This window comes from Acipenser ruthenus, chromosome 20 (genome assembly GCF_902713425.1).
Source record: "Acipenser ruthenus chromosome 20, fAciRut3.2 maternal haplotype, whole genome shotgun sequence".
NCBI classification, from domain to species: domain Eukaryota; kingdom Metazoa; phylum Chordata; class Actinopteri; order Acipenseriformes; family Acipenseridae; genus Acipenser; species Acipenser ruthenus.
Window position 1 is genome coordinate 20,038,635 of NC_081208.1, and position 18,613 is coordinate 20,057,247.

An 18,613-nucleotide genomic window follows, 5' to 3' on the forward strand; every position below is an offset into this window, starting at 1 on the left:
ACAAATTGTGAAACATTGCAGTAAGTGATCCTTAAGCAATAAAATTGCAAAAGTACACTTTACAGAATAGGTAAATAATGAAATGATATAGGCGGGTCAAAATGTATTGGTACAAACTGTTAAATGATTGATCAGACCGCTGTTCTATTTTTGTTTCAGGTACCTTTAGGTTGAAGTACGCGCCTGCTCCTGAAAGTGTGGACTCTGCAGATTAGTATTACCAAGTGAAAGATTAAAAACACAAATGGAGCATGCAGACAAACTGCTGCTGATGCTAAAGTGTCTTACCATGCCATTCTCCAAAGGTGCTCTTAATGTGTACTCTTGGAAATAAACAGCTCTTGATATGCACTAATTCTACCTTGTTTGAAGATAAGGGAGAATTTATCAAGAAATCGTGGAATCAATGGGGTTTCCTTTCATAATGCTACAAACTGCAGGACTGAAAATGTATAACTTCAGAACAAAATGAAAGTCAGCTAATCCAACAGCTGGTGGGTTGATCCAGCTCTACTTTGGAAAACTAACTGGACAATAACTTTTACAAAAACACACTTTCTAGCAACACAACATGAAACATGTATGGACAGAACAGAATGTAACCTATGCCTGCCAGGCTGTTAATCTTGGACCAAAAATGACCACCAACTAAGCCTTCAACTTTGTACTTCCCAGGAAGCCAGTTGAATGGGAAAAAAATGGACAAACCTTTAGGCTAAATCAAATCCATAAAAAATGTATGCAGTTTTATATAAAGACAAATGACATAGTAATGGACATATTAATAAAAAATAAATAAAAAAATAAGTGAGCTTAGTGATGCCAGGAGCAGATTGTCTGGATTAAATGGTTCTCTATTTGAATTCGCAACCATTAAAGAAAAAAAAAACAACAACCTACAAACTCTTCCTAAAAGGCAGACACCTGGGTCGTTGGTAGAGTAAACCTGAAAATCCAGGATAGTTGGGAAGAAATGACAAGTTGTGGACTGCTTTGCAAGATATGGGCTTCTCTCACCACCCAGTCCTACCGAAAAGCTAATGCTGCTTCTTGTATCTCCTAACCAGCATCTACCCAGCAACTACCAGGAGTGTGGAGTTGAGTGTTGCAGTGATGGCAGAAGACACTGCAGAGTGAGGACGGGAATACTCCAGAATGTGGATTTTTACAAATTAATCGTTCAGATGGTCCGAGCTACAGTCCAGCTAGTTTTACTTTGAAGCTACAAGCTTGAGCTCTTGTGTGCAGCAGATATCAATACAGAAGATGACGTTGATCCTTTGGTTCAACACCTGTTCAAAGTAAACGCCACCTGGTTCAGTAGGCCAAACATAACTTCGGGGGTTATTTATAAAACTGGGTAAATCTTTGTTAATAAAAGTAAACGGACAAATTACATTCTGGACATAATTGCTTAAACAATATAACTTAACATGTCAAAGAAGATCAGTACTTTCAGTAAAGGAAAGCAGATTCATATTTTTTAAAAGGATAAGAACTTAACTCAAAATTCAGATTTTGAATAACCCTCTTAGTCAGATATACGCGTCTTTGCCCGTGTCTGTTAAAATGCCGCAAAAAACATTAACGGACATTTGTCCAGTCTACTGCATGAAACGTTTATCATGAAACAAAAAAAAATACTGCACCCTTTTAAAAAGATTCAAATCATTTTATGTTGGGTATTTTGGACACTATTTACTATTTGAAAATAAACCAGCTGCTGCAAACCTAATAGGATACTGCAGTTAAAATAATACTGTACAACCGGTAGTGTAAATAGCAGGGATTTCAGGTTTAAACTTGTGCCAATACGCTTGTTACAGTGTTTTGATTTGTTTGTCACACCAGGGTTTTTTCCAAGGATAAGATCCTTGAGATGTACATTTTAATACTCAAGATTAAACCAAAACAGCAGAATCTTTCAATGAACATGGCAAGTTGAAAGAGCTATTATAACATCTAAACAAGACAGACCAAGTCCTGTCTCTGGTGTTCTGTATTTTCCTGTCACACAGCTGTGAAATACTTTTCAGTGCTACGTTGGATTTGCGTAGCTCCGATCTCTATCAAAGCTGGGGGCGCATTGTGGACATGGGGACTGCCTTTATTCTTTTTTGATTGTGTGCACCTCAACAATGTGCACCATCTGGTGATTAAAGACTGTACATTGATACTGGGAAGTGAGATAAAAAAAGTCTATCTAAATAATTGTGTGTGTTTATTGATAAATCTACAGCTATGGCCAAAAGTTTTGCATCACCTAGAATTTTAGGATTGAGACATAATTTAAAAAAAAAAAACACAAAAAAAACTATATGAACATAATTTAGATCTTTTGTTTAACACTGTGTAAAGAAACTACAAAATTATATTGCAAAAGTCTACCGAAAGCCACAGCATGTTGTTAGATTTCGAAATGTCAGTTTTTCATTAAGTATATAGAAAGCTACAAAGCGGTATGTAATTCAATGTGTTAACGTAATATTATTCAGCAGGATTAATTCGACTTTATAAAGCCAAATGAGTTAATTCTATAGGGAGATACAAAGCTTTTAGCCATAGCTGTATATTTAATACTGCCTTTTGTCAGTAATGTGACAGTTCTGATTACAGAATGCGGAGAATCCTATACAATCATGCAGTAAAAACCAAAACATTTTGCATTGCATTACAGTCAATCATTTTGAAGTCACCTCTTTATCCAGGAGTATTTCAATTTCCAAATTACTAAGGTAAGTGTCCAAAAAAAAAAAAAAAGGAACAGCTGTACCAGAAAATTGCAGAATTAAAATTGATACTAGCTGTTGAAAGTCATACTATATTTTTTAAATGCACTTTTTTCTATGGCAAGTTAAACCCATTGGTTAATGTGTTATGTTTTCATACAGTATCTATATATAAATAGAGGGCTGAAAAAGCTATTAAATAAATAACTTACATACTTCAGTGTATATTCACCTACAAGTAATCTGTTTATGTTTTTGTTTCACTTTTTCATATGTGAAAAGTAGCTACTTCAGTTTATATATACATACATACATACATACATACATGCAGCTTAACACCATTTACTGGTTTGTCCTAGGAAATGGCATTACTTTCAAATCTACACAGGAAACTAAAGGGATTTAAAAAGTTGTCTGCAGGCATTTGTTTTAAACTGGTCAAAACTCATACAGCACTTATTTAAAGGTCGCACAGTTTAGAAAAAACTGTTTACAGGATGCACAGTTGTAACATTTTACTTTATAGTTGCAAATATTGTGATAATAATAATAATAATAATAATAATAATAATAATAATAATAATAAATCTTCCAAGGATACAGCTTGTAACTGCCAAAAAATATTCTAGTCATTTTTTAGTATGTTCGTGATCAAGGTCAAAATGGTTTCTGTGGTTATGATAGGTGTTAAGATTAGTTGTTTTTATAAAAATGATCATTTGTAAATAGCCCTTGGGGTATATATTCAGATTTCAGAATCTGCTGGATGTACTGTTAAGCCTATGCAAAATGTGTGAAATTGAATCTTGTATTATAGTTTGAAACTACTAAGTATATTTTTTCCATTTTTAAAAAGTAGCCACCTTATTGTTTTCTGTAGTATGTATTTGATTGTTAATTGTGTATCATGTAGAACTAAAGATAACTTTAGCCTTACACAGCTTGAACAGAGCTGATTTTAAGAACAAACAAATGTGAAAGATTCTTTCTTTCAAACCGAAGGTCTTTCTGGCGCCTCTGTACATGAGTTTTAAGGCAGTAAGTAACGTGATGAAATAAATCATCATGACCTGCGTCCACTGTACAGGGATGTAAAAATGTTACTTTGACGGGTGGACAGATGCCTCTGTATCTTTCCATTCTGCCCTTTTTCAAGTTTCATCCTAGCTGGTAAGTGGTTATATACTATAGATATAGATTGTCAGACAGACAGACTATATGCCCCCGGATTAGCTCTCATTACTGCTAAAGTTTCATCACAATTGGTCAAGCCCATTTCAAGCTATATATTTAAAACTGTATTGACGAGGTACACACACTCGCCTCCATTTTAACTCCAGCTGGGAATTCGCACCCTCATTTTTTTTTTTTTTTTGGTTTGTTTTTAAATCGACTGTTGGTTCAAATTGCTGTATAAGTTACCTGAAGTAAATCAAATATACAGGATTTGTGCACCACCAACCCAAAATGATAAGAGATCAAGTTATTAATTTGGTAGACGCTTCTGTGTTTTGGAGTAAAAGGTAGTTTTCATTTTGGTCTCTCTTTATGCAGTGTTATGGTTCTCCATTGATGCTGGTGGTTCCATATAGAAATCTGTGTGTATGGGCTGACTGTGCAAACTATTGACAATCATACATAGAACATTCTTTAATTGTGTTTCAGGTGCACAGTAAAAAAAAAAAAAAAAAGTTTTTTTGTAAATGTGCATACTGTATGTATTATAATTATTTTTGAATGTGCACTATTAGGGGGGAAATGAGATAGATATATATATTTCTCCCCTCTGGGTTTCTTAAGGGTACTGTAATAATCTTTAAATATGATTTCTTACCTCATAAGCTTCAGAAGCATTATAACATTATAAAAAGTCCTATATTTTTTATTTTAATTTTTCACTTGGGTGAGACCATTTTGTTTTTGCCACAACACTTTAAGTTCCTGTGTTACTGGTAATAGGGTCCTCTATTTCCTTTTACACCGGAAGTGAATAGTGAGTGGATATCAAGTACTTCAATCACACTTTAGGGATGTGACAGGATAAAAGGGAAAACAAAAAAGATCAAAAGGGACTTGTTGAGAGGTAAGATGATTTGTTTAAAGCTTTGATTACACCTTTCAGGATTTTATATCTAAATGTGGAATATTCTCAACTACTGCTCATAAAGAGGTTTTTCAAGTAGCTTTGCGTTTTGAGTTGAAATGTTTTTAGGCTAATTTAGAAATTATTTATACTGTACCCGACAGTAAATAAAAAACCATTTGAATGGTTAAAAAAAAAAAAAAAAACATATTGCTCCACAAAATGACCATGTTTTAGAAAAAGAAACTGACAAATGCCTGACCTTGAGGGCATTCTCTGCGTCTTCAGTTGAAAGACTCATTTTACAATGGAAACTTTTTTTTGTGGGTTTAAAAAAAAAAAAGTGTTCTCATATTTGTACAGTTAGTAATCAGTGTTGTTTGTGTAAATATGTGCCTTTTATATAATCTGAATATCATCTTTATACTTTGTTAGCATAGCGTTTATAGTTTTCAGTAACAACCTGCCAATTATTGTTTTTAAAAGTGGCGTTTTTCAGGTAAAAAACACCATATATATATATATATATATATATATATATATATATATATATATATATATATATATATATATATATAAATAAAATATCTCTCTCTCTCTCCATATATATATATAATGTGTGTGTGTGTGTGTAAGACACCGGACATTCTGATGACTTGGCATAAGGCCACCATTGTATTAAAATGTCTTAGGTTGATTGTCCCACTTCAAGGGGATTTGATTAGGTAGGACAGGATAAGCTGTATGTATTATTTTATGCCCATGTAGTTATAGAAGTAGATGATGTCTGTCTTTGTCAATGTCCATGTGGATTTCTGCAGTAATATTTCCTCTTTTGGAGTGTTTTATTAATAGAGTGAACAGTTAAAACGTGATGCTTTTGACTTGGGTTTTCTAGCATGTACATGTTCTATTGCGTTCTTTCACAGGGATGTTGCTCTTGGGAAGCGTACCTTTTGCATTTCAATTAATTTTTTAGTCAAGCACAAAGCCAAACTATCAGCTATAGAAGAAGAATGTAAGATCCAATTTTTCTGTGGGTCTATTGTGATCACTGTTTTACAAGTTCCTAGAAATATTAAAGGAACTACAGTTTATATTACTTTTGGGTTCATAGATTTAATGTTTAAGCTTTTTTAAGCTTGCTGCAATTTATTTCCCCCCCAAGCATCCAAGCCTTTTTAAAACATCAAAAACATTTAACTTGGAAATGAAGGGAAACTCCTTTTGTTTTAGTTTTTTGCCATTTCTTTCATCTCGATGTTAATTTTTAAATGCATTTTTTCCTCAGTGTGCATGAAACTTTGTATTTGAAAAGCCTGTTGCAGTTTTCAAAATATAAATAAAAAATATGCAACAGATTTGAACTTGAAGTGTAAATCTCATGTTTTTTGTAATATCCCTTTTTTATAATGTATTCCTTGTACGCGAAGAAAACTGTACATTGTAAAGAATTACGTTTTATATATTGTATGAAAGATAAATATTTTCTAAGAATCATTAAAAAATACCTTTTGAAGCATTCTTTTGGTGTTAGTTCTTGATTTTATGGTTTACAGTGAACCTCAGTTTCAGTCTATTTTTATTTATTTATTTCTTAGCAGACGACCTTATCCAGGGCGACTTACAGTCGTAAACATTCTGCAGCACAGATAGTTTTACATGTATTACACACTATATCTGAAAGCTGTGGTGTAACACAGTCATGTTTAATTTTACACCAAAATATGCCCCTTAGTTATAGTAGTTTTGCCTTCAGTGTGCTTGACTGTCGCATCTGATATTTAAGGTACTTTTAGCTTAAGGGACAAGTTACCCCGTCTACAATTTCAACAACTGTAAGTAATAGATCTTAGGAAGTAAAACAGAAATTACCATTTTCTTCTATGATTTTGTTAACATTTTATAGGAAATCTATGCAACACCTATGGAGCCAATTTCTTTAAAAAAGTTTAAATAATAAAGTTATGACAATCAAACACCTGCTCTTTATCTGCACCTGCAACCTATTTATCTTAAAACATTTGACATGCTATATATGTCAAATGGCAGCAGTGTGGAGTAGTGGTTAGGGCTCTGGACTCTTGACCGGAGGGTTGTGGGTTCAATCCCAGGTGGGGGACACTGCTGCTGTACCCTTGAGCAAGGTGCTTTACCTAGATTGCTCCAATAAAAACCCAACTGTATAAATGGGTAATTGTATTTAAAAAAATAATGTGATATCTTGTAACAATTGTAAGTCACCCTGGATAAGGGCATCTGCTAAGAAATAAATAAATATCTAAAATAATATGGTCAGTGGTGATTCTGTATTTCTTTCTCTCTGGCGAAAGACAGAACAGTTGAAACATTATTAATGTAAATGATAATTGGCATATACACTTCCTTTCATTCGGTGTGGTGTTTTGTATTTTGATTATTTCTATCGTTTTTAGAGTTGGTCCAGTTTTGGTAGAGCTTTGCAGAGTATATTTTCATGGTACATGTAGGTGGACAGACACAGCATTACTAAAGCATTGTAGCACAGCTCCAATAGCAGAACGCTCTGTACAAATAACAATTTGGCTCATGTTTGCGGACGTGGATCCTTTCACTATGAATAGTTTTTCAATAAAAAAATAAGACTTGTGTTCAAGTAGTTTTTAGTACTGTATCTTTATAGGTTGGGAGAAAAAAAAAAAAAACAGAGCTGGAGATTAAAATGAAACCATGCTGACTGCTGTAAATATGTTGCCAATAACTGAGCTATTTCTGTAGTTTGTTCAGGTATAGAGATCAGCCAAAATCTGAGCAGAGAGGTTTAAGAATGAGATTAGTTAACAAGTGTTTATCTGAATGAATCAAGAGGAAACCACTCAGTACAGTAATAATTTAATTTGGGATGCAATGTTTTATACAGTGGAATATTTCTTTACAGACACAAATCTCCAATGTCGTCAAGATCACACAGTGTTTATTAACTTTTACAAGAACGGTCGTCCGTCTCGGCTTCAGAAAACATTTGATAACTTCTCATACAGAAAAATCCAACCAAATACAATCAAACTCCTTTCTTTTTTTTTTTTTCCCCCAAATGTACAAAATATGCAAATCGCAACAACTCATAACATAGCTAATAAATGTACAGGAAGAAAAACTATTAACATTTTCAACAAACTAAACAAAAAATTGAGGCAATGTTAACAAGATACATGCAAATAAAAAGAAAGATTTTAAAAATATTGGTATTAACAATTTTTACTCTTAAAACAAACCCATTTGTATATTGCTTTTAATTTAACATAACAGGAGAGTAAATACTGATGCACATGAAGAGCAAATACCATGGATGATGCATGGTGGGCTTTTGGAAACATAATTCAATGCATTAAAAAGGATTGATATTTAACATCAGACATGGAAGTTATATTTTTAAAAAAAACACACACAACATGTGACACCATAATTGTATTATTCAATTTGCTTTACTACTCAACAGTGATTTGTTTTCCAGAAAATGATTAACAGAGTAAAGGCAGCTAATTCACATCCGTTGATTTTGGAATCTTAAAAACAGATTGACTAAAAGGAAAAGATGCAATACAATGTAATAATAAAAACTACAAACAAAAAAGGTATCCATTAAAATATTACAGACAAAAAAACATGGGCAATTAATATTGGCATGGGCAAAAAAAACCTGGTACGGATTGTACTTAACCCAAATATTGCCAGGGCCACGAAGAGAATCCATGTACCTTAATACATTATAGATTGCATTAAGCACGCAGTCGACAGAATCATCTTCATATTTGTTCTTTGCACAGTGATGTTTCTAAACTACAATTAAACTGTATTTGGTATACAAAAGCAACTAAACCCAGTTACAAATTGAGCAATTCCATATCATTTATCTATGCAGAAAGATTTGGAAAACTGGATTATGCTTTTTGCCCTGAAGAGCTTTGAAGTCTACAGCAAGGCAGTTAAAATAGTTTAAGAAGCAAAATTCCAACCCCTGGAAAGAAAAACAAAGCACAGTACTTCCTGATCAGGAGAACTAGCCTTATATGGTTTTAGGGGTGGGACAGAGTTGATGGAGGGTAGGGAGAGGAAAGAAAGGGCCACCACGGTTTTAAATGGTGCTGTGATCTGCTTTGTGTTTCTTTTCCATGAAACCAAGCTTGATTTGTAATTTTGCAGGGATTACAGTAAAATGTTACTGATCTGTTACTTAAACCCTGGTAGTCAAGTGCCCCCTTCAATAGGTCTGATATCTTTCCAAGCTGTTGCTTAATGACATCCATTTCTTGTTTTGTATTTTGGAGTGGGGAGGGGAGGGTTTCTATTTAGGACACAAGAACATGAATGGGATTTACAAGCTGGATTGAACTCCAAAGGTTTCTTGGGATGCATAGACCATGTAGAGAAAGCCGTCTTCATCCTTCTCGCGCTCGTACACCTCGGAGATTGGTGTGGAGACGCTCACCATACTGTGCCCATTCACCAGGAGGAAGAAAGCCTGGTTGGAGTTAAGCTGCAGGCGTCTCCTGCAGGACACAAGAGGGAAGCACATGCATTTAAATGTTATCTAATGGGGGGGGGGGGGGGGGATAACTGAAACTTTCGTTGGTAAAATATGTATTGGTAATAAATCATTTGACAAACATTTCGACTAGGAAGTATTTCTCAATGCTGAAAGGTTTATTTTAGTATGACCACACTGAGTATGGTAGATTTATTGGACATGTATCACAAAACCATCATACCATGGGCAGTCTCTGCTTGAGAGGCCCAGGACTAAAATGTAGGAAGACTGTAGCCAGTGCTACTGTCCCTTTCCTTTCATGGGCACTCAACTTCCAACAAAGGACTAGATCAATTAAATACGTAGACCTTCATGTTTTTACCCTGGACAAAAATAGCACTTGTTTTTACAAAGTTTGTGGTAGGAACTGGATAGAGGAAACAAGGATGACCGATTTATGAGACATTTCTAATTTGTCAGCCTCATCATGTGGAATGTTTCTCATAATCCCAGCTCACGCACTCTCCACTGCGTTTCCTTCTCACAGAAAAAAGGAGAAGAGAAGTGCTCCACCTACTAAGCAACATGAGAAACAAGAAGCTAAGCAAGAGAAAGGACATACTGTTGCCAGCAATAGTCGAAAGCTGTGCTGATAACTTACAAAGCAATTTGTTATACTGTCTTTTCTAGGATTTAAACCTGAAAGATGTCAATGAAATAAGATATTGATCTGAAAAGATACTCACTGAAGTCTATACAAGTGAATTTACTACTGTTGTAGTTTATGTATAGCGCTTTATTCTCACAAATCAGGTGATAACCCAAAACGCTTTTCACCTCTAGTTTCCAGATTCTCCCTGAAGTAATTATTTTTAATTCACTTCATGTGTAGCAGATACTAGGACACTGCACGTGGGGGTCCCTTAACCTACTGCACAGGAAATGAATGCATACTGTGGTGGCAGGACAACAAAGGTCAGAAAAATAACCGGGAAAATCTAATTTACAGCCAAATAAGGGCCTTCTAGAAGGTTGTTGTGCTAACTAGAGGAAAACGAATACTGGCTCAATACTGAATGATGGAATGGAGATTATTGCAGAAATTCTGCAGCACCTGATAATCTTGATCAGCTCACTCATGTTCACATGGTCAGGAACCAGGAACTTAGTTTTATCCAGGATGGGCAGCTGCTTCTCCCCCTTGTACCTCTCAATGATCACCTGAAAATATACAAGGGAGAGGTTTACAGCACCACGGCTCACAGTGATTGTTTCCCATGCAAACCCATCAATTGTTCTGATGAAGGTGACAACCTTTTAGACAACCTTTTAGCCACTGGTATTTGTACTTCAAATAAGTATATACAGTAAGTAACTTCTGTTCGTGAAAAAAAAAAAAAAAAATAAAAAAAAAAACAGTAAAGCTTGTATTGTGTTTATCTGCAAGTCCTCTGCCAGCTTTCTATATCACCAGATTGCTGTTACCGTTTAGGAACATTTTGGAGGTGATTGATTGTAAAACCAAACAGGAAACACATGACTCATTGAAACAGAATCTTGCATATGGCATGATAGTCATTAATGACTTGGTTATTAGTCCTTTAAGAAGGTTCCAGTGCATTCTCTTCTTCCATACGAAGCACTATAACAGCCAGGGAACCAGAAAGAGGCACACAGACACAGTTCAGATAAACATGTGCAGGCCACATGAAATCCAAGGTCACAACCTCACTGGCACAGAGCACAGAACTTGTTTATTGAGGGAAAAAATAAACAAGAGGTCAAATGGAAGTGTACAGTTTGTGATCATGAGCCAAGTCATTTTTCAGCTCCTTACTTGAACCTCATTACCATAACTGTTCCGCAACTTTAAAATGTGTAGACATTTTTTCAGTTGGCAGTGAAAGCCTGTGCTTTTACAATATAGGACATTCTGTAGCAAAGATGACTTGGGAACCTTTTTTTTATTTTGTCCCATGGTCATGTCCAATTTTACACTGCCGTTTACTACAGTTCATTCTTCCAAGGTTCAAAGTGGGTCTTGTTGACTGTCCAGTTTGTTTGATTCCTCCCAAAGGTAGTTTACACTGCAGGGACCCACACATTTCCACTCTGTCACTATGAGCAAACCAGGCATATGTCTGTTACTACTTACAGCAGTAGGAGGTTATAATGACAACGCTCTTATCTCTGGAAGCAAAACTAAAACTAAAAAAACATTCTACACTCCCTGACCCAATCATTATTACACCTAATTTGTATCGCTTCTTGGAACAGATCGCTTATTTGGTTTTGCAGATTTACTTATCATAGTGTATATTCTACCTTCATTAAATACTGAAATGTCTCAAATAAACCGTCTTGAAAGGCAGCCGCACTGTTAACAATATACCAGTGCTGATTACAGACATTTAAGTACAACCACATTTGACAGTGAAGTGTATTCTAATTTCCTGTTTATTGAGAGCTTTACCACCTGCAGGCAAGTCCGTTCTAGTTTGAGGCTGTGTAGCACACTGGGTTATTTAACTCTGGTAGGACTGGGTTCATGTGGACTGCAGGAACAGTCAGGGGCTTTCCACAAAGGAGGGGCAGGGTTTGAGTCCCTGGCTAAATATTATGTTTCATGTTTTCCTGTTTATTTCACCAAGTTATTTAGCTTTTAAAATAACATCATACATTAATAGTTTGTACTTACTCGCACTTAATAGTTAGGAAGCAACACTGTTGTGCAAGGATATTTTCATGCATTTCCACATGCCATGAAACTGCATATTTTTTTAGTTTGTGTCACATGGTGAGATTGGGCCTAGTTCACTGCTGACTATTCTACACTTTAACCCATAGGACTTTAAAAACATTATTATATAACTCAAGTTAAAGCTATTTGAATATGGCCCATTATTCACAACATAAACATTGCAAAAATTGAATTAGAATCATCAATCAATCAAAATATTAATATTAATTTAGAATTTTTATAAAGGGGGGGGGCATTTATTTTTGCATTTATGCCAAATCAGGCCTACCAAATGACGTGCAAACAAAATTTGTGTTTCAAGAACCTGCGAAATGCTGCATTCGCAATTGATGCAACTGCCAAACTGACTTCCTGAATCTTTTCGAATAGAAACTACAATTTTCTGACTTTAAATGTGGCTGTTTAGTTATATAGTATATGATTCTAGTTTGAAAATCTAAGTTTTCATTTATTATTAATTAATATTATTATTAATTAGTAATTTAGCAGAAGCCCTTAGCGACTTCGAAACTAGGGGGTGAACTATGCATCAACAACTGCTGCAGAGTCACTTACAAGACGGCCTCATTTTACATCTCATCCGATGGATGGAGCACAAGAAGGTTAAGCGACTTGCTCAGAGTCACATACAGCTAATCAGTGGCTGGCTGGCATTTGAACCGAGAACCTCCTGGTAGCAAGCCCTTTTCTTTAACCACTGGACCACCAAGCCTACAAAAAAATCTAATTTTAGGTTTGAAAATGCCAGAGAAAGGTAGTTCGGCAATTAAATCTATGGCAGAAAAAAAACAGAGTGTTCATTATTGTGACAAAGTAGTTCATTCACTGCAGTACATGTAAAGATTTAAGTGTGAGGGTCAGACTCACTTAGCTGCAACATTGAGTTGCCTGAGTGTTTGTATGATTCTGTCCTAATAGGATTATTTCAGGAACTCAAACTCTTCAGTGCAATGTTCCCCCCCAGCCTGATCCCTGGGTATCATGAGATGCAAATACCCTACACCGCAAACTCCAGACAGAAGGTAAGTGCACAGAGCAGCAGAAGGTTGGTTTGTGCAATCAGATACTGCTGGAGTTCTTGGTGTAATGGGAATTCGGTTTGATTAGAAGCAGCAAATGCTACTTGGATCTTAAAGTAACTGCATCCATAAAGATTTAACAGACTGACTTTTACCATAACATATACATAAAGCAAGACCTTGTCGGCAAATCTATAGGCCTGTAATGCACTTACTGGTGTAATTCTGTGCAAATTCATCCTTAGCTAATGGAAAGTTAATACTGTAACATTTGGAATGCATATTTTATAACTTAATTATCTGTGGGTTTTTTTGTGGTTTCAATTTCTGTTGCTATCTAGCACGATATGATGTAAAACAAAGCTAAAATCTTGAATGAGATGGGCCTCTGAACCTCCGAATTGAGTCACTGGCTTTCCCCATGGTGACGATTGAAAGAAATTCAAATCATGTTTTTGTTGTTGGCTTTTTGCCTAATTACATTTTTTTTTTTTTTTTTTTTTTTTTTTTACAAACACAGTTAAACAAAGTTAGTACATTTAGGCTTGTCAGGATAAAGTTAAAACTGTATTATATAAGCGTGACATATGCATGGACAACTACTATATCCCCACCATAGAAGTCTAAAACCCTTTTTAAAAAAGGACTCAACCATGATATTTAAAATACTTTTTAATTTTCTGTGCTTAAGTACTGTATTCTTTATTAACTGTGGTCTCTGGCTAATGAGCCCACATTCTTTTTACCAGGCAGCAATGTGTACTGTACAGATGTTGGCCTGGCAATGATTCCAGTCATGTGGCGTGGCTTGGCTTTAATCGATAAATCTTAGACACAAATGAGCGGTAGCAATTTAATCAATAAAAGCGCAATTACAGCTCATTAAACAATTTACTTACTGGGATTTTCGTCGGGTGTTGCTCTCGAATCAGTCTTACATCTTCCACTCTTTGTTCTGTGATTTAAATAAAACAATACAAAAAACAATGTTAGGAACATACAGGAGCTGGACAAAAAACGACATCTGCCATTTATTGCACCCCTCTAGCGTACATGGGCTGTCATTCACCAGACAGATTAATTTGGAATGGCTTGATATAGTCTGTGATACATAAAAGAGGTCCCTGTTGCATAGTAGACACTTGATTGGAAGGTGCTCCTACACCTTACTGATAGTTTTACCAATCCCTCTTGGTGTACTGTATTCCCGTGTCCAAATAACACAGGGATACGCCATGAGCAGTTACAGTCCTGTAGTTATTCCAAGAAGGAGCACAGCCGAATAAACTTCAAGCCTGTTTTGAATGAATGCATTAGATATGCTCTACCATGTTTAATGACAATAAGTACAGTGTTTAGTAAGTTTGACATGTATGTACTGGAGGGGATAAAAAATAAGCAATGAATCAAAATGGCACAGTCAGTACCGACATGCTTATCAACCTGAAGAGCTTCTTTGCTGCACTTCAAGCAAGCTGTCCCTAGCAGCAACTGGCTCTCATTCAGCTGGAAAACTAACTCTGGCAAGTATTAGCAACCAAGATGGAGAATACATAAAACAGTCTTTCTAATGGCTTATTGTGCTCTTTGGAAATACAGTATCTATTTCCCCCCATTATTTTGTGTGTGTTTAATCGGTTTCATTTCTGGCCTGTATTCTGATCATCTTTTCCATCTATTTCTGGAGTAGCACTGAGATGTCTACTAACTTATACCCACATTTATTTATAACTTGTGGGTATTCTGTATTTAAAGCATGTATACAAAGTTTCATTACAAATGGGGGAGTGGATCTCAAGATATAGCCATAGCATACAGATGGATGTGCATACCATGACTTGTTTATGTGGTTCCTGGATTAATTTGCTTCCTGTAAGTAGTATGATAGTAATGTGAAATAAAACCACAATATTAAATGGACCTCATTTGTTAGAACTTGAATGGAATGCTTGGAATGTCAACATATGTTTGTAGTTCCATAGAAATGGGCTAAAATAAGTAATTACGGCATGTGGGTGCCAACCTAGTGCGTTGTCATTTTTATAAAGTTTTGTTATTTAATATTTTTTTGATGATGTAAAACAGCACTATGGGTGACAGTGGAACAATGTGGAGCAGACCATGTGCCAGCTATACCTACTGTTCATATGTATACCTGCTGTTGATTCCTCTTGTAACTTTATAAGCACCTAATGGACAGTATTGTCTTGAAATCGTTTCCATTGTGTCTCAAAAGAGTGTGGTCTGCATCATTTATATGGCTAGAGGTTAAAACAATGTGTCAGTGAAACAACTGTTACTGGACAACACTTGTAACATAACTTGACTGAAAAAAAACATAGAATACAGGTGTGTAGGAAATGTTAAGACAATGACTGTTGTGTCTGTATACCCACAGACTGTACCTTCTTTACATCTGTCTTGAGGGGAAATATTAATAACTAATAGCCTTTTTTATTTAACAAGTAATAAACTGCAAGTAAATTTTAATTTGTATCAAACAAAATATAGGAAAAATAAACATTTGCTAAGATATAGCCTTGTTTATTTAGACCACAGCTGTGTGTAAATAATGAGATTTTATGCATTTTGCTCACCTCTGTATTGTGAAGTATAAGACAAATGGTCCATATGTGCACACAGCATACAGAAATGTATTATCATCCTAGTCTTTATGAACAGCTATAGCTACTGTTGGAAAATCAAACCCATAACCTTTCAAACCAGATTATTATAAAAAAAAAAAAAGGAAAACTGCTGTGTAGCATAAGGTGCAAAACCAAAAAGAAAAAGGTAAATTAATATTATATTTATATTTTTATATATATATATATATATATATATATATATATATATATACACAGTAGATAGTTAGATAGTTACACACATACATATATGGTTTAAAAGGGAGAGTGAATTGGTTTTAATTTGCACAGCTGTGGTGTAAATAGTGCTTACTCTCTGGTCTATTTTTTGAGGCAGCAAAAGCTTGAAAAGCTGTTTAGAAGTCTGCCTTCTATACTGTAATGAAGCAACTCCAAAAAAAGAGGAAGTACAGCTAGTCCCAGGGGAGAAAGGGCGATACATTACATGGCCAAATGCACTAAAGAATGATTCAGCATCTTCAGGGTATATTTTAGAGTAGGCCCTGTTTTTTTTTGTTTACCTTAGTGCCTACATTACTCTATACAGAATGATTCATATGTGACAAGGGGTGTGGGATAACGCTGTATAATTCCAACAAGGCGATCTGATAGAAAAAAAAAAAAGTTCGAGGCTGTTTGGTTTTTTTGTTTGTTTGTTTTTTTAACCCCCCCCCCCCCCCCCCCCCCCTTCAATGGAATTACATCGTTAAACACTTCCTGTCATTTGTTATTTTCATAATATACTCTGGTCTTTAAACTCGATTTGTACTTCAAAAGCACTAAATATCGGTTCACTACTAGCGGAGCTAATAAAATATCCCTTTTGTACTTCAATTGTGAATTTTAATGTCTTACGTTCTTGGTGGCAAGTTACAGTATACCAACGTAAAGGGAAATGGTTTATTTATACTGCTGCACATACACATTTTGAAAATGTTTATTATTATTATTATTATTATTATTATTATTATTGTTATTATTATTAGTTCGTAATATGAAATACACCGCCTTAATCCACAGCACGCTTGTTTGTTTGGTTTGTATGGTGGAAGCTTTTGGAACTGCTAGCCTATATGTCGATATTTCAACTCCGTCGTTATTTTTTTTTTGGAACGCTGTCGTTAGTTTTGCTTTATTTTAAAACAAAGTAATGTGCTTTATCGCTGCCAAGTACGACATTGTGTGGTGCAGCTACTATTGGTAAATTGTTTGGGTCAACTCCGGTTCGTATTTGTCGTATTCTAGAAGTAATAGAACATCACCTGTCATTTTCTTCGGGCAGGCAGTAACATAGGCTAAATCGCTGGAAGGATGATTTAAATAAATAAATAAATAAATAAATAAATAAATAAATAAATAAATAAACAAATTTAATTATTTGACAGTTTTTCTAAATTATATCGATGTGGTTAGCTGTAAAAAAAAAGAGTGATGGTCGAATTCATAACATATATTTACAGTATTCAGAGTCTTTCACAAGCTTTATGAAACCTGAACTGTATTGTGTGTTTATCAAATGTCCCAGCAATTACGAATTAGCATAAAATCGTTTATTAATATACTGTATAAAAAAGCTGCGTTATTGTAGTATTATGATTGATATGCAAACTAATGTACGAAATTAGAAATGTTTTATGGTAGAACATCAACATCGTGAGCCAAGAATAAAAAATCAAAATCACAATACACAAACACTGAAAATAGCTATGTTAGTTTTTATAACGTTTAAGATTAATAATAAGATCAAAACAGCTTTATTTCTTTCCGACTTGTCCAAAGGCCTGCATGTACACTAGCCCAACAACGTCACCCCATCCCCCAATCCTGCAGCTGACTGCATTCGGACTCAGATCTTGCGCAGATGTATGTATGTATGTATGTATGTATGTATGTATGTATGTATGTATGTATGTATGATATATCCTTCTGTTAAATACACAACAAGGCTACCATACAGCGATCAATAATATTTGATTATATACGTGTACTGTCACAACTACTAGGCTAAACCCCGTTTCTTGTCTTAACACAGCCACCACCCTCGCTACAATTAATAATTCTATTATTTTATTTGGGGGGGGGGGGGGGTCGCCATTAAATAACAACACTTGACTTTTTTGTTCATTGCTACCACGTCCTAAATTACATTAAGTTAAACATTTGATTAGTTTATATAATCTTTTCGAAACATATACGACGGTACCGCTTTCATAAATAAAACAAAACAATACGACTGGTTATTATTTATCGACACACATTTATATAGAATAATATTCTGGAAACACTACTCAATTAACGTCGTTATAAATACCAAACTGTTAACTGCATAATGATGAAAATTGTATTGATATATTAACAAAAATAAATACCTACCAAATGTCCTTCTTTGTTTGAAGGTCTTTTCTGAAGGCATATTTTTCGGTTGAGGTGAAAACAGATATTTAAGGCCAAAGCAGCGGTCAAATTAAAATAAAATACGATATTATAATCACGTTTTTAAAAGCTGACTTACGAACAGAATTATCACTGCGGATCTCTTTTTCTTTCTTGTTGCTACTGTCTGGAGTTCCACCTTAACCAGCAAAAACAAAACGGTCAGCTGACCAATGACGTCAGGGGTGAGGTCACGCACAGGATGAAGTTGTTTTTTTGAGTGAAACAAGGCAGGGCTTCATCGTTATTACAGCAAAGATATGTCTGATTAAACTACTGAGATTCAGCGTCAGTTATGTTGGGGGCAAAAAATACTGACTCATTTTTTTTTCTTCGTTTTTTTGTAACTTCGTGGCAGCAGAATATATAATATTGACATTAAAATGTGTCTTTAGTAGTTATATTGTTTCTCCGCCTATATATATATATATATATA

At 34.9% G+C, this 18,613-nt stretch overlaps 2 protein-coding genes across 5 annotated transcripts in view; one reads left to right on the forward strand and one right to left on the reverse strand.

Moving 5' to 3' along the window:
- zcchc14 (zinc finger, CCHC domain containing 14) overlaps positions 1 to 5,339 on the forward strand; it is a 48,257-nt gene extending 42,918 nt beyond the window's left edge. For all 4 annotated transcript variants that reach the window (XM_058993610.1, XM_058993609.1, XM_058993608.1 and 1 more), the window contains one exon: positions 160 to 5,339. In XM_058993610.1, the coding sequence (XP_058849593.1) occupies positions 160 to 215 (56 nt within the window). In that variant the 3' untranslated portion in view covers positions 216 to 5,339. The remainder of the gene's footprint in view (positions 1 to 159) is intronic.
- Positions 5,340 to 7,667: 2,328 nt separating this feature from the next.
- Positions 7,668 to 18,361, reverse strand: map1lc3b (microtubule-associated protein 1 light chain 3 beta). Its single transcript, XM_034042985.3, has 4 exons — positions 18,118 to 18,361; positions 13,999 to 14,054; positions 10,434 to 10,540; positions 7,668 to 9,341 (listed from the first exon to the last, which is right to left on the reverse strand). Exons 1-4 carry the CDS (start codon positions 18,155 to 18,157, stop codon positions 9,167 to 9,169), a joined length of 378 nt encoding a protein of 125 aa, XP_033898876.1. The 5' UTR covers positions 18,158 to 18,361; the 3' UTR covers positions 7,668 to 9,166.
- Positions 18,362 to 18,613: the final 252 nt, after the last annotated feature.